This window comes from Crocodylus porosus, unplaced genomic scaffold, assembly GCF_001723895.1.
Source record: "Crocodylus porosus isolate Cpor-Errol unplaced genomic scaffold, CroPor_comp1, whole genome shotgun sequence".
NCBI lineage: Eukaryota > Metazoa > Chordata > Crocodylia > Crocodylidae > Crocodylus > Crocodylus porosus.
Window position 1 is genome coordinate 45,518,621 of NW_017728909.1, and position 23,865 is coordinate 45,542,485.

The following is a 23,865-nucleotide window of genomic DNA, read 5'->3' on the forward strand; positions in this document are numbered from 1 at the left end:
TCAGCCTTCTCTTGTGTAGGCTGAACAGGTTCAGGTCCCATAGCCTCTCCTCATAGGGCCTGCCCTGCTGCCCCCTGATCATGTGAGTGGCCCTCCTCTGGACCCTCTCCATGTTGTCCACATCCCCCTTGATGTGCGAGAGCCCAGAACTAGACGCAGTACTCCAACTTTGGCCTGTCCAGTGCCGCATAGAGGGGGAGGATCACCTCTTTGGACCTGCTTGTGATGCATCTGTGGATGCATGACAAGGTACAGTTGGCCTTCCTGACTGCATCCCCACACTGTTGGCCCATGTTCATATTGGCCTCAATAATGACTCCGAGATCCTTCTCTGCCTCTGTACTGACAAGAAGGGAGTTCCCCAGCCTGTAGGAATTGTGCTGGTTCTTCCTCCCCAGGTGCAGCACTTTGCACTTGTCAGTGTTGAAACCCATCCTGTTCTCATCCACCCACTCCTGTAGCCTGCCAGATCCTATTGCAGCCTATTTCTTCCTTCTATCATGCCTACTTCTCCCCACATCTTAGTGTTGTCTGCAGATATGTACAGGGTCCATTTTACCCCTTTGTCCAAGCCGCTGATGAAGGTGCTGAACAATGCGGGTCCAAGGACTGGGCCCTGTGGAACCCCACTGCCCACATCCCTCCAGGTTGAATAAGACTCGTCCACTATCACTCTTTGGGTGCGGCCCCCTAGCCAATTAGTGACCCATCTGACTGCGTAGGTGTCAACACCACAGTCTCCTAGTTTTTTAATGAGAATGGGGTGAGGGACTTTGTCAAAGGCCTTCCTAAAGTCCACAAAGACTATATCCACCACGACACCTGCATTCAGGGATTTGGTGACCTGGTCATAGAAGGCCACCAGGTTGGTCTGACAGGACCTGCCTCCAGTGAACCAATGTTGGTTGCCCCTAAGCATAGTCTCCCCTGCTGGCCCCTCGTGGACATGTGTCAGGATAATTTTCTGAAAAAACTTCCCCAGGACTGAGATAACACTAACAGGCCTGTAGTTTCCTGGGTCCTCTTTCCTCCCTTTTTTAAAAATGGGAACTACATTGGCCATTTTCCAGTCCTCCGGCACATCTCCAGAGCACCATGAGTGCTTGTAAAGCCATGCCAGAAGTCCCCAATAACCTCTGCTAATTCCCTCAGCACTCTGGGGTGGAGATCATCAGGACCTGCTGATTTTTAAATACGTCCAGTGCCTCCAGAAGTTCCCTGACTAGGTCCTTGCTGACCCTAGGCCTGGGTGTGCCTCCTGTGGGGCTTACAGGGGTCCCAGTTGGGGGGGATGACCAGGTCCCTACTCAGAAAAATGGGGGCAAAGTAATTGTTAAATAGGTTAGCTTTGCTGTCTGGTGTGATGACCAGATTTCTTAGCGTGTCCTGCAGAGGCCCCATATTATTTGGTACCTTCTTTTTACCCCCTATATATTTAAAAAAGGACTTCTTGTTGTCCTTGATCTGGGTAGCTAGTTCCAGTTCCATCTCTGTCTTGGCCTTGTTGACTGCCCCCCTACAGTACTCTCTGGTGATGGCCCTTCCCTTCCAATTGGTGTACGCCTCCTTTTTAGCTTGGAGACGTTTCCGGATGCTTTTGGTGAGCCGTGGGGGCCTTTGCGCCCTCTTGTCCACTTTGATCCATGTAGAGATTACCTCCCTTTGGGCTTGGAGGATTGTCTCCTTAAGGAATGACCACTCTTCTTGGACACCCAGTTCCCCCCTCTTCCCCTCCGGGACCTCAGTGTCTCCCCCACTAATCTCCTCACCTTATTGAAATCCACCCTCCTGAAGTCCAGGGCTGCTGCCTTGCTGCAGGCCTTCGCCTCCTTGCGCTGGATAGTGAATTCCAGCAGGTGATGATTGCTGTCGCCCAGGTGGTCAAGCACCCACAGTCCCACCCCCCAGGTTGTCACCCATGGCCAAGACCAGATCAACAAGGCGTCTCCCCTGGTGGGGCTGTGCACCTCCTGGGTTAGATGGAGGTCCTATATCTCAGTTAGGAACCTACATGAGCGATCAGCCCTGGCTGACTGCTCCTCCCAGCAGATGTCTGGAAAGTTTAGGTCGCCCATGATGACCACATCCTTTGACCTAACTGCCTTTATGAGCTGACTTAAGAATTCCTGGTCTAGCTCTTCTTGGTTGGGTGGTCTGTAGTAGACCCCCCCACCATTAAGTCCCTTTCTCCCCGACCTTTTATTCTAACCCAGAGCACTTCGGTCTGCTCCTCCTCTGATCTGGTGCTACTCATTGAGGATGTGTATTGCTCCTTGACATAGAGTGCCACACCCTCACCTTTTCTTCCTGTCCTATCTCTCCTGTACAGCCTATGACCCTTGAAGTTCACTGCCCAGTCATGCATTTGGTCCCACCATGTTTCGGTGAGCCCCACTTCACTGAAACCTTCATTGTTTTCCCCATTTATTTAAATATCATTTGCTGGTAATGATTTTTTCTTGAACGAGATCATTAAAACAAGTTTCTGTCCACTACAACTGTAGCAGAAGTATTTCTGTATAGGCCAAACTTCCAATTTTAGCCAAGTCCCAAGGCCTTTTGTACTTGGGAATGAAGGCCTTATATGCATTGCACCCATGGGAAGTCTGCTCTGCAAGTAGACTCTACAGTTAGTTGCTAACCCAGGAGCTTTTAACAGTAGCTCTAGGGATTTTGGAATTGGACTAAAAGAAAGGGCAGCTGTAGGGACCTTGGGTCTTCTAAATCCATGCTGCGGCCTAGTGTCTCATGTATATAATCTGGTGCCTCCTTCCATTTATGGATTATAGTATTTGATATGCTGTGCCTCATAACCTGTGACCATTGTCTTCCCCTGCACAGGACACTAGTTTGTTCTTAAAGTGGTAGAAGTAGTAGTTTGTAAAGCATCTTGATTACACACCATGCATAGAAGTTTGGCCAGATTTTAAATTCTGAAATTACCATTTGAGGTTTTAGTTGTGTCACTGTTCTGGAGGCAGTGAAGCTAATCATCATCTTGTGCCATATTAATGTGACCTCAGAACACCTGTCAAATTGTGTTTTTATTTTTCTTGGTGTGGATGGAAAGTGGCTTGTGGAATAAATTTAACCTTTTTTTTTTTTCTTTTTCACATGCCTTCTAGACCTACAACCTTGGATGCTTTTGTATTTGGTTTCCTTGCACCTCTTTATAAAGTGCATTTCCCCAAAGTCCAATTACAGGAGCACTTGAAACAACTTCACAACTTGTGTCGCTTCTGTGATGATATCCTGAGTGGCTACTTTAGACTAAGTGTCACAGGTAAGTGCCATGTCTGTTTCCTATCCCCTTTTTTGGCATCAGTAGTATATTAGACAGATGAATGCCAAGTTCTCCCCTGGATGCTAAATCAGAACAAGGTTCTCCAGTTACAAGACTTCAAAGCCTTGGTTTGTGGCTTTTTAAGAGGAAGTTGGAGAGGGGAAACAGTTGTTCCCAAATTTTATGAAAGGTTAAAGTGACTATTCAGTGACAACACTGCCTGCTTAACACTTTTAGAATCTTTCCTCAGTCCTGTTTCTGTTCCCAAATAATATACATGTTATTGATTTGGTAGATGAGATTTGAACATGATTCCCTTTGTTCTTTCAGCCTAAATAGAACTTTCCTTTGGGTTAAGACAAGAACTTGAGTTATAGGGAAAAATTCTAGGCCTTAAACTGAACAGGTCTCTCTTGATTTCAGTGGGAGTCTCCTCCATAAAGGATCCCTCCTGAATAAAGGTCTTAAAACTTTTTTCTTTCTTAATCACTGTTCTGTTTCTTTTGCAGAAAACAGCTTACATGTGTAAGTCATATTAAGACTGTAGTATGGGTCTTCATTCCCTCTTTAAAGGCCATGTAAGAAGTTTGAATCTGATACTACCTCCCACCCAGTAGACCTAGTCCTCTAACTAGAGCACTAGAGACCTCTGCTTTTAGACCCTGTCATCCCAGGTTTAGTACCTGTGGATGCCTGTATCATTTACACCACTATTGCCTGTTAGGAACCAGATCTACTGACATAGACACCAAAGGCTAGGTTGATAGTACCTCTCTTGATTTTGTTACCTGGTAGTGGAGAGTGTATGGTGCTTGTGCTTCCTTTCCTTGTAAGGGTGTAGAAAGATAGAAGGCATAGAATACGTTTAGGAATAGAAAAGGAGATACTGATATTAATAACTCTGTATCTGCCAGACTACACTGAAGTAATTCTGCTTATTCTGGAAATTTTACATAGAACTGATACTAACTTGCTAAAATAAATGGGTGATGGAAAGGGGAAGGAGGTAGATAAGTTAAGAGTAGTGTTACCTTTGAAAAATAAATATTTGGTAGTTGGATCTTGCCTACAATTTTGTTATTAAACTTCCATGCAAACAAAATGGCTTGTAAAGATGAGATTTTTATTTGGGAGATGTGGCCACTCTGTGATGAGAGGAGAGTGTGTGCGTTTTTTTTTTTTAAAACATGGGGGTTACTGTTTGGAAGCAGTTTACCTCAGCCTCTGTAATACAAGGTTTATTTCTAATTCTATTTAGTGAGGTAAGGTGAAAAAGTACATGACTTTTCTGTCCGAAAAAATCTCTTTGAGAAACTTTAAAGCCCTTCTAAAATATATCTTTTCATTCTTTACCTCTCTACCTTCACTCTTCAGGCTTCTCTCCAGCTGGACAGGATACATTAGATGCAAATCTACAGAAACTCACACAGCTTGTAAATAAGGAATCCAACTTGATTGAAAAGGTTATTTTTGCTTCACTCTTCATTTTCCTGTAATTCTTGTGACTTTATTCACACAGTATTCTTGCATATTAAGTACCATATTTTCATGCATATAGCCTGCAGGCTATACTCCTTTTTACAAACTTGATGGGTAGGTGCAGGCTATGCAGAGTCTTTAGAACAGCATAGCCCATACCTGCCCGTCCCCCAGCATGCGTGGCTGGCGGCAGGGAGCAGGGCTGCCTCCTCCTCCCTGCTTGCAGCTCCTCATCCCTCCCCTCCCCTGCACCACTTTTAGCTGGCTCCAGCTCTGCTTGCCATGTCTCGGGGGTGGGGAGGCTGCAGGTGGGTGGTGAGAGTCTGTAGCGAGCCACAGCAGAGCCCGTGCTTGCAGCTATGTCTCAGGAGGAGGCTGCAGGCAGGCGGTGAGAGTCTGCAGCAAGCCCTGGCAGAGCCTGCTGGGCATGGGAGCTGGAGCCGGGGCTCACCACAGACTCTCACCACCTGCCTGCAGCCTCCCCCCAAGACATGGCGGGCGCTGAAAGTCTGCAGTGAGCCCTGGCAGAGCCTGCACTTGTGGCCATGTCTCGGGGGGAGGCTGCAGGCGAGCGGTAAGAGTCTGCAGCGAGCCCTGGCAGAGCCCGTGCTTGCCGCCATGTCTTGGGGGCAGGGAATACACGAACAATTTTATGAAAATACAGTTTTCCACTGGTTATACTTGGGTGCGGGCTGTACATGGGTGTGGGCTATATGCATGAAAATATGGTAATTACTATGAACTTTACAATGCAAGCTCTTATTGTTTCTTTGCTAAGTAGTTAATTTACACAGAGCTAGAGGAGCATCATGTCATCATTTGAAAGAAGTCAGTAATGCATTTTTGTTCTTTATGGAGTAAATGTTTTACTGTATTCAAAGCAGGACTGTTTTGTAAGGAAAATGCTGTCTTTACATTTACTGAAAGCTCACACAATATAGGAGTAGGAGGAATATATATTGTTTTGCAGCAGGAGTTTAAGGACTCAGTGTGGGATCAGGCTGCATCTCCTAGGCATTGTTCCCCCATAAAACAAGTTCTGGTCTTAAAATGTATCATCTTTCAAAGGTTTATCTTATCAGCTATCTTTTTATGGAAAAACTTTCATGAAAGTCACTCATGGTGTCCTGTGACCAGTGGGGTCCCCCAAGGCTCTGTCCTTGGACCCATACTGTTCAACATCTTCATTAATGATGTGGACATTGGAGTCAGGAGTGGACTGGCCAAGTTCGCCGATGACACCAAACTTTGGGGCAAAGCATCCACGCCAGAAGATAGGCGGGTGATCCAGGCTGACCTGGACAGGCTCAGCAAGTGGGCGGACGAGAACCTGACGGTGTTTAACACCGAAAAATGCAAGGTTCTCCACCTTGGGAAGAAAAACCTGCAGCATCCTTATAGGCTCGGCAGTGCTACGCTGGCTAGCACTACGGAAGAAAGAGACTTGGGGGTCATCATTGACCACAAGATGAACATGAGCCTGCAATGCAATGCTGTGGCTAGGTAAAGCGACCAAAACGCTGGCTTGCATCCATAGATGCTTCTCAAGCAAATCCCAGGATGTCATTCTCCCCTTGTACTCGGCCTTGGGGAGGCCACAGCTGGAGTACTGCGTCCAGTGTTGGGCTCCACAATTCAAAAAGGATGTGGAGAAGCTTGAGAGAGTCCAGAGAAGAGCCACACGCATGATTAGAGGTCAGGAAAACAGACCTTACAACAACAGGCTGAGAGCCATGGGGCTCTTTAGCCTGGAAAAGCGCCGGCTCAGGGGTGATCTGATGGCCACCTGTAAGTTTATCAGGGGTGACTTGTATCTGGGGGAACGTTTGTTCACCAGAGCGCCCCAAGGGATCATGAGGTCAGACGGTCATAAACTATTACAAGACCATTTCAGGCTGGACATAAGGAATAGTTTCTTTACTGTCCGAGCCCCTAAGGTCTGGAACATCCTGCCATGGGAGGTGGTTCAAGCACCTACATTAAACACCTTCAAGAGCAAATTGGATGCTTATTTTGCTGGGATCCTATGACCCCAACTGACTTCTTGCCTTTTGGGCAGGGGGGCCGGACTCAATGATCTTCTGAGGTCCCTTCCAGCCCTAATGTCTATGAAATCTATGAACTCGTTTAACCGTATCCCTAGGAACTGCAGTCATCCTGGACAAGGAATTGGTAATGATGGGGGCAGTGTTTTACTTCTACATCTGTAGTTCCAATCAACTTGTATTACAGATGAAGTCATTCCCATCTGATGGCTCTTGAGAGCCTTGTGCAACTAGTTTTAGTCAATAATAACCATATCATAAAATCTGCGTGCATAATGCTTCGACCTCTGATCTGCCATGTGGTAATGCCTTCTCCTACCTCCACCAGAAGCAGGCATATAGAGATGAAAAAGGAACCCAGTAACCTTTTCTGGCAGGATAGAGACCAAAAATAGCATGGTGGGACCACTCACGTTAGCTGGATCCCTACAAACGTGCTCTTGTCAGGTAACTGTTTTCCTATATACCAGATTTACCTTTCATTTTGTTTCCTGCAGATGGATGATAACCTTCGTAAGAGTCCCCAACATCCCCCTCGGAAGCTGACAACACTCAAGCTTAGTGCAGCTGGGGAGGAAAGCAGTTCATTGACCCGTTTGTCACCCTGATAGTTGCCTATAAATATGCATTTGCCTTCAAGTTATCCAAACTTCAAAATATATATATTATATATTTTATATAGTCTGATGAGGGAGTGAAAGAGGTGCAAGTAGGGTATAAAACCAGAACCAACTGACCCATACTTTTGGCATTCCTATAAAAAATAGTCCAGTTTGACAATACATTAAGCTGAGGTTAGAATGATATCTTAAACCAGGTGCTGTACAAAATGGCCTTAATTTCTGCTTTTTGGATTACCACATTTGTTGACCAAAAAAGCTAAGATTTCATTATGTTGAACATATGATTTACAAGTTTATTTTTATGCTTTCTGGTTTTGCTGTGATTGTTACTGCTCAGTCAGGTCACTATACAGTAGTGTATCTACTCAGATGTTGCTTTCAGCATTTTTCTGCAGACTGTATAAGGATCTATTATAAAACTCGGGGAAAAGTTTGGAAGAGTATGAAAACTTTTCAGTTCCTCTGCATTAAAGACCATAAGAGTAAGGGGTGTTCATATTTAACATGCTTTCACAAGCAGAGGTATGTCTTGTAAATTATAAGAGTATGTGGGTTCTAAAGCAATCACATTGCACTTTGATACAAGTGTTTAAGTGTGTGATAGGGGCTGTTAAAAGTTTAGCTGAAGATTAGCACCTCACCTCAGACATGGTACTGAAATCTGAACTTTCTCATAGGAGAATATTTCATACTACAAAACACAGTGGAGAGAATGGTAATGTCTTTTCAAAAATAAAAGGGCAGATGAGCAGGTATGTTGCTGGGCTGGACTGAAATGCATTGTGATTATTGTGTTTAAAAAAAGAAAAAGGTTGCACAGGCAAATCCACTTTATGCTATATCTGTTTCTAGCCCAGTCATTGGTATCTTGCTATTAGAAGCACTGTTAATTTGTGCAAAAACAAAAGCTTGTCTAGTCCTATTCCTTATTTAGTAAAGTCCAAAGGTCAGAGTTTAACTCTAAACTGTAATATAATTCTGAATATAGTCTCTATTTATTTGGTAAAGGAAGACGCAAGTATTACATTTCCTCTTAGCAGCAGCTTTGCCTGTTTTGAAGACCCAGGCAAGTTTTATTGCTAAAGACTTGATTCTAAGATCTTGATATATTGGCAGATGCTTCACAAATGATGTCATCAGGAATTTTAAAGGTGCTCAGCCAAACTGGCAGCTGCTTTTTGTCAAGTGCTAACCTTAGAAATAGGATTCAGATGGATATGCATGTAGGGTTACTAGTCCAACTTCATATTTGCCAAATCAAAAGAAAGCAGTCTTTCCAGTTTGCCTTTTAACTACTTGCTATGTTCTGTATATATAAATAAACTATACAGACAAGAATGTAGATTGTGTATATACTGTAATTTTAGCCTACGAATTGATAAAAAGAATGTAATAATATTAGCTTTAACGTATATTTATAAATAAAACTGGGGGTTTTCAATGGACACTGTGTTATAAACTACGTTTCATGCTACTTCTAGAATGTTTTAATATTGGAAAACGTTTCATAACTTAGTGGAGCAAACTGACAATCTTACAAATGTAAAAAATTTGGTTTCAGACTCTTTTTTATTGTCTGTATCTTGACACAGGATTTATAATGTTGCATGACTTCTCCAAAGTTCTTGTCTGTTAAGCATGTAATGATTTCATTAATTGTCCTTGTAATGATTTCATTAACTGTCCTTGTGCATATGCATGTTTGCCCTTGAAAATTTCTCTTTGTAAAAGATAAGCTATATGCTTGCTTTGAAATTAAAGGCTTTGGAGTTTTTAGTAGCATTTCATATACAGATCTGAAAATTTTTTGGTTTTGAGCCAGTGTATCCTATGGAAGGACTTACATATGGTCTGTAAAAGATTTCTGCTCAGTGGTATAGTCAGTTAGCAGTATAAACAGGATCAAGATGGGTGGATGTGTTCAGCACCTTATATATTTTGATTTTAAATCTCTGTCTGTTTAGATAAGCTTTTCTACCACAATCTTTTTATATATAAAATTGTCCAAGCTCCACTCCAGTTAAGTATAATCCCTGGAACACCTTTGGCCAGATTGGTAATGGACCCTATTAAACCTTCATTTAGCAGTGGTGATTATTTTAATATTAAAAAGGTTTTTAATCGGTGACCTTTCCTGTCAGTTGCTGGCTATGTAATTATAAAATCTACTACACAAACCAAAGTTTAAGCAATGTAATACGCATATTAAAAATGGACTTGGGCCATGTACAAATATTCAGTTTCTCCTGGGAGGATTACTGCTCTCTTGGTAGAAACCAGAACTGTACTGACATTCCAGCTTTATCTCCTTGAGCAAAAATAGCTATTCTGCGAGGATAATAACCTGATCACAATCAGACTGAAATCATGCGCAGGAGACTGAACATCTGCACACTTTCCTATGGGGACCAGAAGGATTGGAACCACTGGGAATGACTCCTGTGTCTTCCAGAGACAAGGGTCATGAATGACTCGTGCCCCCAGCAGCTGTGGCAGGCATGGTGGTGGCAGGAGTAGCGGGGTAAGCGGGGGAGCTGCTGGGGGTGGGGGAAGGGTGATGAGTGCTGATCAAGGGTCGATGACCTCCCGCAGCTGCTACTGGCAGCATTGGCAGCACCAGCAGGGATTGCAGACTGGCTGCCTTTTTGTAGGGTGTGCACTGCCACATGCAGGGGGTGCAAATGCTACCCATTGCCCCTGACCAGGGTAAACACCATTGTGGAGGAGGCAGCTGTTCCTGCCTCTAGTAGAGAAGGGAAGGAACAGCCACCAGCTGCTCCCTGCCTGCTTCTTGCTTTACAGTCCAACTTTGCCCTGCTGCTCCCTCTGGTGACTGGGAGGCAAGCGGAGGGAGTGGAGCTGCAAGCACTCTACCTGCATTTTACTCTAGAGCCCTAGTGTGGAAAGTGGGCAGGAGGCTTTACCCTATTGCCTTAGAGTTCCTGTTCCTGAGGACTGGTGCAGCACATGCTTTTCCTCAGACTGGGATCACCACTACCTGTGGAAGGTACGAGGAACAGAGCAGAGGGCATAGTTATAAACTGAACATCTGTATTGCTCCCTCTCCCAGAATCATTTCTAGTCATATAACTGTTTTACTTGTCTGCTTACATGACTGCTTTTGAAGGTGGGCAGAATTTGAGGGAACTACTTGTGGCTTTCAGAAATTGGAAAAAAATTCAGCCTGAGAAAAACAGTGGACTGACCTGTTAAGCTGCAGACAGTTCTGTACTGATGTCAAGTTTTTAATTAAGAATATTAAAGGCTATTTTGTACATTTTCTGTGTTCCAGATGTAGGGACTCCTATAATCCTTAAGAAATAAAATGAGACATAAAGAATTAACTACTTAGTGAGATATAGCACATTTTAATTATTGCTTTGCTTATACCAAAATGGCTTAGAAGTGCATTGAGGAAATCACTGTATATTTAATTTCTGATTAAAATAGCTTTCAGACTTATTAGAGTATGTACCTCACTCATTTTTATTTTTGACATTGCAGTGGGAATCATGCATAGTACAATTTTTTACACATAATGCAGACTTAAAAGTCCTCCTAGTAAACACTGAAGAGCTTGTTGCTGTAGTTCAAATATTTGCTGTTTTAATTTAATTTGCTGTAACAGTTGTCAAGTGCAATGTTTCTCAACCTGTGGGTCACAACCCAAAAGTGGGTCACGAGAAAGGGTCATGAACAAACTTTAAAAATGGATTCTCCTTTAAAGGAGAAAAACAATGAAAACCATGGCTTTTCCCTTGCCAGCTGGCAGAATTCCAGCCTTCAGGGGACTGCTTGAGCCCCCTCTACCCCACACGCTGGAGGGCTGGGGATGGGGGCAGCTGTGTGGCCTGGTGGCTTATGGCTCATGCTGTATATATTGCCTGGGGAGTTAGAAGCATTCAGTTCGAATTTGTGAAATCGTTTTGACATGGGTGGGTGAGTAGTCTGTTGGTACATCTCTCCAAGATTCCCCTGTGAGGCACAACGTTCAACATTTCCAAAGCTGTGTATATAAACATTACCTGGTCACTGCAATACCCGTGTGAGGCCAGTGTAATCATTATCTCCGTCTCCATAAATATGGAGAGTTGAGCCGCAGCAAAATAATGATTTACTGGGAGCAAATCTAGAGTGATGACAGTCTAGTTTTACCATGCACGCTTCTGGGTTGGTTTTCCTGACTGGGTTTGTTAATGTCCTGTTTGTTTATTACACCTCACTTGTTTTAGTGAGCTCTTACAGCTGACTTGATTATTGAGTAACATCATAAAAGTGCTAGTTATAGTCAGTTAAATTATGGACTAACTTTTTCTACTTACAGCCTAGATAATTTTACTTACCTGTGTTTGTAAGTGGCCCCTATCAACTTCTATCCCACTCATTGCCAATCTTTACCGACCTATCATCTTATTATCTTATTAAAGTTTTTATATAGAGTGGTCATTACTTTCCTGCTTTTGAAGTCTCTTTTTCAGGCATGCATTTCTGAATAAAAGTGTTTGGTTTCTCCCACCCTATTTTTACATATCGAGTGGAGCTCCTTCAAACTTTCCAGAGCTGAAGGTACCTCATCCCTCCTAGCTTATAAATAACAGTTTAAAAATATGGCATTCAAGATTCAGATGCTAATGAGAAGCTTTATAGGTTTTTTATAGGGTGTCCATTGATTGATTGTCATGATGTTTTCAAAGAATTAATTAAAAGCTTTTACTCCTACCTGCCAGAAAGGAGGAGACTTGCTTGCCTAGAATGGATTAAATAGATACAACCCAATAGGCATCTCAGCAGTTTTGCCTTTAGAGCTCAATGTGGTGAAGTAAGATGAACCATTACAAACTCTTCTGGTATTGAGTTCCATTACCTGGAAACAGGGACTATGGGAGGAATTAGCAAAGCCATTGAGGACATTTTTGATAATGGCTATAGTTTGAGAGCACAATCCCTCGGTAGTGAAAACTATTAAAAAGGTGGGAAATTCTATGAAGCTTTTCTGTTTTCCTGCTAGGATCACCTCAGTGTTCAACTGATTTAAGTCTAGCCTCTTATACCTTATCCAAGAACTGATTTTATCTAAGGATTTGAAAAGTTGTGAAAGTGAACTGCTAAAAGTTGGATGCAGGAGAAACACAACACCACTGGCATCTTTTTTATGTGCAATTGGCACTTTCAGCACTTCCAACAGCTTGACAGAGGTGGTGAATACTATGGCAAAGAGTAAACCCTGTGGAACTTCTTGTTGATGTGCTCTGGAGATGTTAAAGACAACCCCGCGATGCTCTGGGTTTAGTCTAAGAAGATCTGAACCACTTGAGGCCATTTCTGTTTAACCCATCACCTACTGAATGTAGGATACAACTATTTGATAAGCAATGGTACCAACACCACAGAGAAGCTCAACAAGATGAGCATAGATGCCTTTTTCTTCTCAATGGGAGCGTCTACATGAGATGTTTAATGGTGAATTAGCATAGTTTACTGTGAAGTAAGCACATGGGTCTACACGTGCACATGTTTACTTAACAGTAAATCTCCCTCACTCCAAGTAAAGTTGCTACCTGCGAATGCAAGTAGCAAATTTATTTGGCATTAGTAACATCACCATAGTGCTCATGTAGATGCCTAGCCAGGAATCAAATCTGCTCCCAGTCAGCCATCTGCGAGAGGGGTGGCAGATAGCTCCCTGCCCCCAGGACCTGCCTGCTGCCGGGGTGGGGTCTGCCACAAGAGCCCAGGCAAAGACTATGTCCCCCTGCTCTGGCAGCAGGGAGCTCCAAGCCCCCCGCTCCCAGATTGTGATTGTGGAGTGGGGGCTGGGAGATCTTTATATCCCAGCAGCAGCTCCACCACTGCAGGGCCACTGCTGGAAAATAAGGGTCTTCCAGCCCAAGCTCCATGACTGCAGGGCTCAGGCTAGGAGATAAGCATTTCCCAGCAGCGGTCATGGAGCTAATTCTGGGAGCTCCCTGCAGGTGGGGGGCTGGGGAGCTTGTTCCCCACCCAATTCCATGAGCATGGAGCTGGGGCTGCAATAGGCTGGGGAGCTTGTTCCCTGCCCAGCTGCATGAGCACAGAGTTGGGAGGGAACAGGTTGGGGAACAAGCTCCCCAACCTGTTCCCCCCCCAACTTCATGTTCATGGAGCTGGGTGGGAAGCAAGCTCCCCAGCCCCCACTCTGCAATTGCAGAGCAGGGGATGGGAACTCCTTGCATGGGGACAGTTCCATGCCCAGCCTGGAGCTGGCTGGGACCTGCCCTGACTGTACAGGGAAGCACATGCAGCCTGGAGGTGGCTGGGAACTGTCCTGTTTCAGGCAGTCCCCAGCCAGCTCCGGGCTGCACATGCAGACTTCCCCTCGCAGCCTGGGCCTGGCCAGGAACTCTCACAGTGAGGGGCAGGTACCAGTCATGTGCCCCGATTGGGTAATCGAGGCACAGGGCTTAGAAGGAGTTTCAGGATGGGGCAGGCCCTCATGTGTAGATGTGCCTGCTGTGGTGTATATTACTGCGCAATAAATCTAGGCTGGAGTAAATACATGTGTAGACACACCCAATGAACAGGAAGGAAGAGGAGTCCAGGATACTGGTGAGTTAGATGGTAGAGAATCTTTAACAAACAAAATAAATGCTTAAGAAAAGATAGGGGACTACAGGATGGTAGTTTTTGAGGGGGCTGGCACTTTCAGTTTTTTATGTTTTAAGTGGGTGACAGACTTCTTAGAGCAGGTTTGACAGTCCTGTAGTAGGACTCTCAGGTGTTTTTCTTTTAGCAAGGTCAAGAGTTAGTCCTATGTATTGCCTCAGTTGCTGCCATTGCTTCTATGATCACCTCTTGTGAGAACGGGCCAAGTTCTTGGAAGGAGGATGTTGTACTGTGGGTGACTCATGAGGCTATTGTGTAAGTGGGTGACTTCATGAAATAAGAGAAGCTGGCTTCCAGCGTTGAGCTAATGCAAAGACTGAGTTTACAAAGTGATTTACAATCTGGAAAACCTCTGCAGAGTGTGAGTTTGGTGTTTCCTCTGGCAGAATTTAAGGAAGATCTCTTTACCTCCTCTACAGAAGTAGCATAGATTTTGCTGAACTTCCTAACTCAAGTCTGTATAAAGTTGTATTTTCTGCCATCGACATTCTCGTTTATTTTCTTAGCATCCAAAATTTCTGGAATCCTATTGGCAGCTGGTGTCTGGTATAAGGTGACATAAGTGAAAGCTAATGTTGAGATGTACTTTCTTCATTAAAGAAGGACATTGCTTTAAAAGCATAGCTGAACTCCACATTGCAATATACACTTGAAGAAAAAAATAATAAATGCCAAGACTACATCAGTTTTTTGTTTTGCCAGACCTCACCAAGGGCTGACTTTACCAAATGCATTATTTCATTACATGTCATCATCTGTTAAAGCATTATTAAATTAGTATCTAGCCACAAGGGGACTGGCATGTTAACAACTCAAAAAACAGATCGCGTTTCTTCCAAAGAGCATTTGGATAAAATAAAGTGAGCTGCACTCGCTGAAGCCTGAGGAGTGGGTGTAGAGCTGCTAAAATGTTAAACGGGATATAAACTATGGTATTTCCATTAAGTAATTAGCTACTGAATCTTGTGGATAATTGCATATTTTTCCATATTGTTTTAGTCTGTCTGACAACGTCACATGCAACTGTTGTCTGAGATTTCAATCAGACTTTTTTGTGTCTTTTCTACCTTAATAACAACATGTTCCTCATTTGCAGACTTACCAGACTCTCTCGGGTCTGGTTCAAGACACTTCCTGCAAAGATTTAAGTAATTTGGTATACACAGGCGATGTCTACCTGAGACGCTGACTGCGCAACTGTTACTGCACAGTCATTTAGTACTTGCATAAACATGTACTTGTGTAAACAAGTACTAAATGACTGCGCAGTAACCAGAGTTACTGTGTAGTAGTGTCACCAAATGGCTTTTTCATGGTGCTGACTGTACAGTAACCTGACGCTACTGCACAATAGCGTTGCATCATATTTTCTCCCATGTGACACTTCTGAGCAGTAATCAAGGGCTACTGCACAGTCAGTGTCTCATGTAGACACAGCCATAGTAGATACATTCTGGAAAAAATAGGTACAGATGGATTTATTTTAAAGATGTATCTTCTAACTGCACTAATGATATGTATACAAGCTAATCTTATTCCATGCTTTTTTTTGCTGAAGCTTCCAGTTCTGTTTGTTTTTGCTACATAATTGTGCTCTGCTAGACGGGATGACTTGACTTGTCAATAAAAGATAATAGATTCATAGATGTTAGGGTTGGAAGGGACCTCAGGTCATTGAGTCCAACCCCCTGCCCTGGGCAGGAAAGAGCGCTGGTGTCAGACAACCCTGGGTAGGTGCTTGTCCAGTCTCCTCTTGAAGACCCCCAGGGTAGGGGAGAGCACCATCTCCCTTGGAAGCCCATTCTAGATTCTGGCAACCCTTACTGGGAAGAAGTTCTTTCTAATGTCCAACCTAAACCTAAATCTACTCTCCGTCAATTTGTGGCCATTGTTAGTAGTTACTCCAGGGGGTGCCCTAGTAAATAGAGCATCTGCTATTCCCTGCTGCCCTCCCCTGATGAATTTATAAGCAGCCACAATATCACTTCTCAGCCTTCTCTTGCGAAGGCTGAAGAGATCTAGGTCCTTCAGGCTGTCCTTGTAGGGCCTTGCCTGCAGGTCTCTGACCATATGAGTGGCCCTTCTCTGAACCCTCTCAAGATTCTCCACAACCCTCCTGAAGTGCAGTGGCCAAACCTAGATGCAGTACTCCAACTGTGGCCTGACCAATGCAACATAGAGGGGAAGCATTACCTACCTGGAACTGTTTATCATGCATCTGCTAATGCATGATAAAGTGCCGTTAGCCTTGTCGATAATTTCATCACATTGATGACTCATGTTCATCTTGGAGTCAACTATAACTTCAGGATCCCTTTGCTTTTCAATGTTTATCAGGATCTACCTCATTCATGGATGACTGAAATGTGTTCTCAGGTTCTGTGAGGTACCTGCCAGGTACCTTCAGTCTATATTTTAGTGACTTTTATCCACGCCATAGCCACTGTCATTACCACTGTCACCATCACCATTTATTTATCAGTGTCTGAAATACCTGACTGCCAAATGATATCATAAGTAAGAAACTAAGGACTAAGTTAGGGTAGGGTCTGAAATGCTTTTTAAGTACTTAGATGTACCTGAAGCATGGACTGAGCCAGGTAGCAAGACCATACTAGGACGCTCACAGCATTGGCAATAGGAGTCTATCTGTTCTGTGGGTTTCAGACCCTCATAGTGTCTAGCTATTATCTTTACTTTCAGGACCACTACAGTCACTCAGATATAACATTTCAAGAATTAAGGAAAAGAATTGCAGCTACAGGTCCAAGAAAGGCATGGTCCACATTCCTCTTCTGTCCTCACACTGAAATGGCAGGAAAGTGCTTCTCCATTTTTCCACCCACATGCTGTTTTTCATCCAAAGCTTAAAAAAGTGATTGGTGAAACATTAACTAAACTCCCAGTCCTTCCATTGAGTTCTATCCTGTCAGGCCATAGCAAAGAGAGTTTATGAAAAACAAAGACAACGTCAGTAATTGTAAAAATAACTTAGGACATGATTTAAAAATAAAATGATTTTTTTTCATTTACACCCAAGTCAAAGATCTGTACCTCTATTATGTCTATGGCTTGAAGTTAGGTTTTGACTCTATTCTCATCGTGTTTTCATACCTACTAATTAACACAGCTGTAAATTGTAACAGACAAAACAACCCAAGTGTTTGTGCCTCCTAGTATTTAGTCAAACACAATTAGAAACCATGACTAGGATTAATTTTTCTTTTAAGAGCTAAATCAGGGGTGGGCAATTATTTCAGGCGGAGGGCCACTTACTGAGTTTTGGCAAGCCATCGAAAGCTGCATGACAGGCAGTCAGAAGCAGCTAAATATTAATTTTCTAAATTTTTTCAGGGCCTCGCAGGCCAGGTAGAATGGCCTGGTGGGCCACATCTGGCCCCTGGGCCGCATTTTGCCCACCCCTGAGCTAAATTCTATGCCTGCCACGATCATGGGAACTCATACTTTTTGAATGTGTGGTTCACAAGATGCCTGTGTGTTCACAGAATACTGAAGTGCTCCATAAACTATCCAGAGGAACCGGTTTGCCCCCCAGAGAACTGCAGCTGCTTCTCTGGGATGCACAGAAACTGTATTATCACTGTTGCACCACTCTGCAACATGACAAGAGTGGAAGGAGAAAACTGTAACTCACCAAAGCTCTGAATCACAGAAATGTGTAGAGCCTGATCCAAAAAGGGACTTGGGAGTGGTGAGCCTGAGCACTGTATTCCTAAAAGTTAGGCATCTGGCTTTGATCAGGGGACCCACAAAGCTAAGGAAAGTGCTTAAAATTCCCTGTTAAACGGAAAGTCAGAAATCTTAGGTTAGCATTCACAACCCTGCCAGTTGTGGCGATGGAGATCTCAGACAGCCAATAAGCTGCGCAGGGGTCTGTGTCCCTTTCACACTTAGTTACTTATCTCAGGACTTCAGGTCCCCACATATATGAAACCATGAATCACAGCAAGGCAAAGAGGAGGAGAAGCCCACTTTTTGCCAAGGAGCCTGAATATAGAGCACTTGCATAGGACAGCCCACTTCACCCCATGGGGGTTTCTACCCATATTTCCCATTTCTGATGAATGTGCTCCTACCACTCCCTACTCCATTCTTTGAAGCTGACCTTTTATGTGGAAACAAATATAAGGATCATGGCACCAGAAAGAAGGCAAGCAAGTGGGAGCTTGACAGCACAGTTCAGTAGCTAGGACACTCCTTTGTGAAGGAGGAAGTGTTGGATTCTGCCTGTTGCTCCCAATGCTGTTGATGCGTGTTGTCCAGTGTCTATTTAATACTAAACTCTTAAGCAGTCACAGAAGGGAATGCAATGTTCCTTTAGTCATTCCCCCAAGGATCATACAGCATACTCACTCAGTGTGGTGTCTCATAAATCTTGTAGACCATAAACATAGAGCAACATAATCTCCACTGTTTCCCGTAATGTATTCTACACAATCTTTTATTATTCTTATAAACCCTGCTCTACAACTAGACTATCTCACTAGGCTCTGAGCAGGAGCTTGGTCTCTACTTGTAATACCTCTAAAGATCACCTCATGAATAGGCAGCCTCTTCCTGATGCTTAGGATCAGGAGAAGGTATAAGTGACCTGGGCCCATCCACGTGTACCAGGCTTTTGCCCAGAACTCAGACTAGCTTACTTGCATCAGGCCACTCTCTGCTACAGCCTGGGACTCAACTGCATGATCTAGCTTCATATCTTTCTTCCCAACATAAGGATCTCTCTTCTGGCTTTGCAACACTGCCAGTGTTGCAGAGATCTGCTTCTTCAGTCCTCTGCTTCACTCTGCTAGGTTTTCCTGTTCCTCAGCATTCATTGCTTTGCTACCAGTCCTGATCAGCATTTTAGGTTCTCCACTCTGCGGTGCCTAATTTTACAATCCCTCACCTTTTCTACACTGGTCCTCTCTTCTCTGCTACCCCGATCTACTGCTCTGGAGCTTTCAACCAGCCACCATGCAGCCCCTGGCTTGCTACTATGAACTGTCCAGCACCAATTCTACAGAGCTCCTACCTCCTCTAACCAACTTGGTTGCCTCCCCTGGCTTGCTTCATAAAATATCGGTAATCCCAGAGTAGGCAGAGCCAAAAGTCGGTGGAGTTTCTACCTTTAACAGAATCCCATAACACGGCCATGTCTGTCAGAGATATACAGTCAAGGTACCCAGGAGCACTTACATTTTACAAATTCACTTTGTTAAATGCTTCCTCATTAAATGAAAGAGATACGGATAAGAAGCTTTGGATTATTAAGAAAAAGGAGAGTAAAAGTTTGGGACAAGTCATCCAAAGAGGCACTGCATAGGCAAAAATAACCTAAGTTATTGTGGCAGAATGTTTAATAGTAAAAAATCTCCAAAGAAGCAAAAAAAATCAGATTACAAATTCAAGGGATCATTTATTTCTTTATGAAAAAACATTAAAATTATTGCTTACCTTTTTGCCAGTAAGTCATGGACCCACTTTTTATTTCTCAATTGTTCTGTCATTAAAGTGTTTAGCACCTCATGCTAAGGCAGCATATTTTTTTTGCCAATCATAGTCTTCAGCTTTGCAGGAAACAATAGTGAAGTTGTCATTCCAAGAAAAATAAACTCACTCTTAATTCTATTTACACTGTGAATACTGCTTTAGTAATGTCAGGGAATAAATGGATTTTATTTTCTTCTCTTCCAGGTGTTCTACATAATTCATTATTTACTCAAAGCAGATAATATGTAATTGCTGATGTTTTACAGGTTCCCAGAGAATGAAGCAAGTCAGGCCAAGATGTGTTCTTTTCTGTAAGGTAATTGGAAAACTTTAAGTCACCAGGGAGAAGGGTGTTGTTGCAGCTCCAACCACAAACATATTTTGTCTCAATAACTAGTTTCAGAATTGTCAGTAAGCCTTGAACATAAAATGTAATATCAATGATTCCACTTTCCCATGAAGCAAGGCGCTGCCTCTTAAAATATCAGGAGCGAGTGTTTTAAACACTAGTTCTACATTTACTGCTCAGATTCCATGAGATTGGTTTTCTGTTACTTTAAGGCTTAATGTTCTTTTAACTCAGGCTTTTTGTACATTATAAATGTATGGTGAAACCTTGCATTTATTGACGTCAATAGCAAAACTTCCCTTGACTTCAAAACAGCAAGGATTTTGGAATCAAACTGGCTTCTCTCATGATGTTTTCCGTCCCCTGCATTGCCAAAAAAAAGCCTTATTTTAGATACATTTTGTGGGGTCTCTAGCAAGAAAATGATAACATTTTCAGTGGTTCAGGAGAAGTTAAGTTATATAAGGATGCACGAGAAGAAGTAAAGAATGATAGAGAGAGCCTTGTAAATTCAATAACATACCAAATTACTAACAGTAGTCTAGCTAATAAACCATTAGTCATGAAATAGGTCTCAAAAATATCAGTGTGTCAGTGTGGGCTGCATTGCCAAGAGAAGAGAGAAAAATCTCCACTCCAGTCAAAAACTGAAGCTGCCAAAGCTGTGACTATTTCCACTCTTCAGGCCATGCCTGCGTTTTTGTCCATTCCAACTGCCCAGTCTCCATTGGCAAGTCTTCATGACATAGCCCTCCTCCAAGATCAGGCTCCAGAACCAGAAAAATGTTCATGGAGACTGGCTGGGTGTTTGTTACACCCTGACCATTTGTGGTGCTTCCGGGATGGCTACCTGGTTGCCCCAATGGTCTTCCTTTTCTACCTCTCTCACCTATACCATGGCATGGCACATGTGAGCAAAGGGGGAATGATAGAAGCTGTTAAGCTTGATTGGTTTGCTCCAACCTTTCCATCTGTAGCTCAGCAGTACTGTTATGCCTGCCCTATTTGTCAAGCCCATAATGTGCGAAAATCTGTAAAGACAAAACAGGCAGCGCATCCCCCACCTTGGGGACCATTTGTGAATTTACAAATAGATTTTATTCAAATGCAGAAATGTTGCTCCTATGAATATGTTCTTGTTATTGTGTGTATGTTCTCTGGATGGGTAGAAGCCTACCCATGTACAAAGGCTGACACTACCACTGTCAGCAAAAGATTGCTGAGATGTTATTTCAAGGTTTGGTATTCTTTTATCCATAAACTCCGATAGAGGAACTCATTTTACTGGGCAAATAATGAAAGAAGCCTGCAAAGATCCTGCAGATTCAACAAAACTTTCATTGCCCATGCCATCCACAGGCCTCAGGCCAAGTGGAATGCCAAAATGGCATTCTGAAAAATAAACTGGCTAAAATTTGTGCTGAGACTCACCTGAAATGGCAAGATGCACTTCCCATAGCCCTTACGAGTATGAGATCTAATGGCAACCGAAAGACTGGGCTAAGCCCACATGAAATCCTAATGGGAAGACCTATGAGGCTCCCCACCTCACCACCTGTTGCCTCCCACCTTTGTGATATACATTTACCTGATGATACTATTCTGGACTATTATAAGGCACTAATGAAGTGTAAGAATTTTCATTTGCGGATACAGGCAGCTCTCCCCAAAGAACTGGATGAGTCGTGCCATTCCATCCTGCCTGGAGATTGGGTCCATATAAAAGTCCATCAAGGAAAATCATCACTGGAACCTCACTGGAAAGGCCCATTCCAAGTGCTCTTGACCACCAACACTGCAATAAAGTGTCAAGGACTCCCCACATGGATTCACGCTTCAGACAGTAAGAAAAATCAGCCCTGTTAGACCCAGAGTCTCCTCCATTTCAATCTTGTAATCAGCCTCCACAGACTGGTAGTGAGCCTAGCAACTGCCAGCAGGAAAGCACAAGACAGTAGTGAGCCAAGCGCCTACTGGTGGAGAGCATTTGCCACTACAGAGTGAAGAGGATGTGCCCCAACGACACCACTATGCCCTTCGGGACAGGAAAAAGGCCTCTACCTAGTTCCTCATTCCTGAAGTAGGGTTGGTTAGTCGTGACTTGGGTGATTCTCAGTTTTTCCAGTTGGATCATCTTATATGAACTTAAAGACTCACCAGCTAAAAAGAACTTTATAAATCAGACTATGCTTCAAAACAGGTTAAGAAGATCACTCCTTCCCTGGCAGGTTCATCAAAATGTTTTTCCTCTACTATCGTTCATGGTTTGTTAATATTGTTTGTTATTTTTACTGGAATATGCCTAGTGCTTATACTAAGGTTGTGAATAACCTGTCTACAGCACAGATTCCATTCTACCTGTCATCTCCAAGCCTCTTCATTTTTATAGCAATGTTCATACCACAGATCTGTGGTTCATACCGCAGATAATCTTAGGTATCGCTTTTATTTAATATGAACTCTCTTTCTCTGTCCTGATCAGTAATTTGCCTACAGACTTATGCAATATAGACTACCTGTTCAAACTAATTAGTGATTTTTTGATTATTCCGTTTTTGGATGGCTAATTTGAAACATGAGAAGGATCTTGAGGTTGATTATCAGCCCTTTCCAAAAGTCACACCCTTTCAGGTGTCTCAATTCACTTTAAATCACTTTAGATGATCTAATAAAAGATTCTGAGTTTACCTAAAGAATCTTGTCTGCCTATGTCCTTAGACCAACACGGCTACAACCTATTCCCTCTAAACCACTAGTCACTTTTGAAAAAGCAGGGCTACATTGATATGCTATATATCACTAGGAAGGTGGCAGGAAGAGATTGTATCTGTGAGGAAGTATTACATTATGATGGGCTCTACATTAGCTGTTACAGTACAGGAAAGCAGTCTGGGAATCAATGTGGACAATTCACTAAAAACATCAGCTCCTTGCTCAGCAGCCACAACAAAGTCAAAAAAGATGTTAGGGATTATTAAGCAGGGAATTGTAAAATATACTGAAAGTATCATTGTGCCCCTTTATAAATCTGTTGTACGTCCATACCTTGAACACTGTGCCTAGTTCTGGTCCCCACACCTCAAAAAGGATATAGAAGAACTAGAGAAGGAACATAGCAGGGGAACGAGGATGATTAGTGGTGTGGAGTGCCTTCCATATGAGGAGAGACTAAAGAGGCTAAGCCTATTCAGTTAGAAAAGAGATGCTTGAGGGGAGATATAATAAGGGTTTACAAAGAGAAAGTAAATAGTGATTTAGTATTTACTGTCTCTTACACTACAAGAGAGGGGTCATAAAATGAAGCTAGCAGGTAGTAAGTTTAAAACAAATACAAGAAAGCTTTTTTTACACAGTGGGTGCATCTACATGTGCACTTTACTGTGGAGTTGACTAATTAGGTCTTCAGTACAGCATTACAGTCTACAAGTACACACATATTAGAGTGCAGTGAATGAATTAACTTCACTGTAGGATAGTCCTGTCCCACAGTGGAGTAATTTATGCCATTGCAATGCAAGTGTAGACAGTGATTGGGGCACAAGGGTGCCACAGTGTAGAGGTTCCCTGCTGGCTAGCCCTGCACAGTAGCACCCTCATCCCCCAGCCAGCCCCCCTGCCACCTGGAGCCTAGTGCTGACCCCCCACTCCCCAGGGTCTCTGCCAGACAAGGCAGCTCTGCCCCAGCTCAGCATGCTGCAGTCCCTAATTAGGTGGGACAATCCTGGAATGGGAACCTCAAGTCCCAGTCCCAGGCTGCATGATTCTAGGACAGCATTTGTGCAAGGAAATGGTGGGTTTCCTGTTGCAGACCGGCAGTATTCCAGCCTGCAAGGGGCTGCTTGGGGTTGCCAGGGGCAGGATGCAGGGGGTACCATGTGCATGTGTGCACCTGCACACATACATGTGCCTGGGAATACAGTTGGGCAGCATGGAGAGCAGCTCCCTGCA

General features: G+C 43.4%; 1 protein-coding gene across 2 annotated transcripts in view; it reads left to right on the top strand.

The window, feature by feature from the left end:
• The window catches only part of MTX3 (metaxin 3), a 16,211-nt gene extending 6,999 nt beyond the window's left edge, over positions 1 to 9,212 (top strand). Inside the window, exons 7-9 of one of the 2 annotated variants that reach the window (XM_019532189.1) lie at positions 3,126 to 3,283; positions 4,658 to 4,746; positions 7,305 to 9,212. In XM_019532189.1, the coding sequence (XP_019387734.1) occupies positions 3,126 to 3,283; positions 4,658 to 4,746; positions 7,305 to 7,415 (358 nt within the window). In that variant the 3' untranslated portion in view covers positions 7,416 to 9,212. The remainder of the gene's footprint in view (positions 1 to 3,125; positions 3,284 to 4,657; positions 4,747 to 7,304) is intronic. The other variant, XM_019532190.1, reaches the window with a different exon arrangement.
• The last annotated feature ends 14,653 nt before the right edge of the window (positions 9,213 to 23,865 follow it).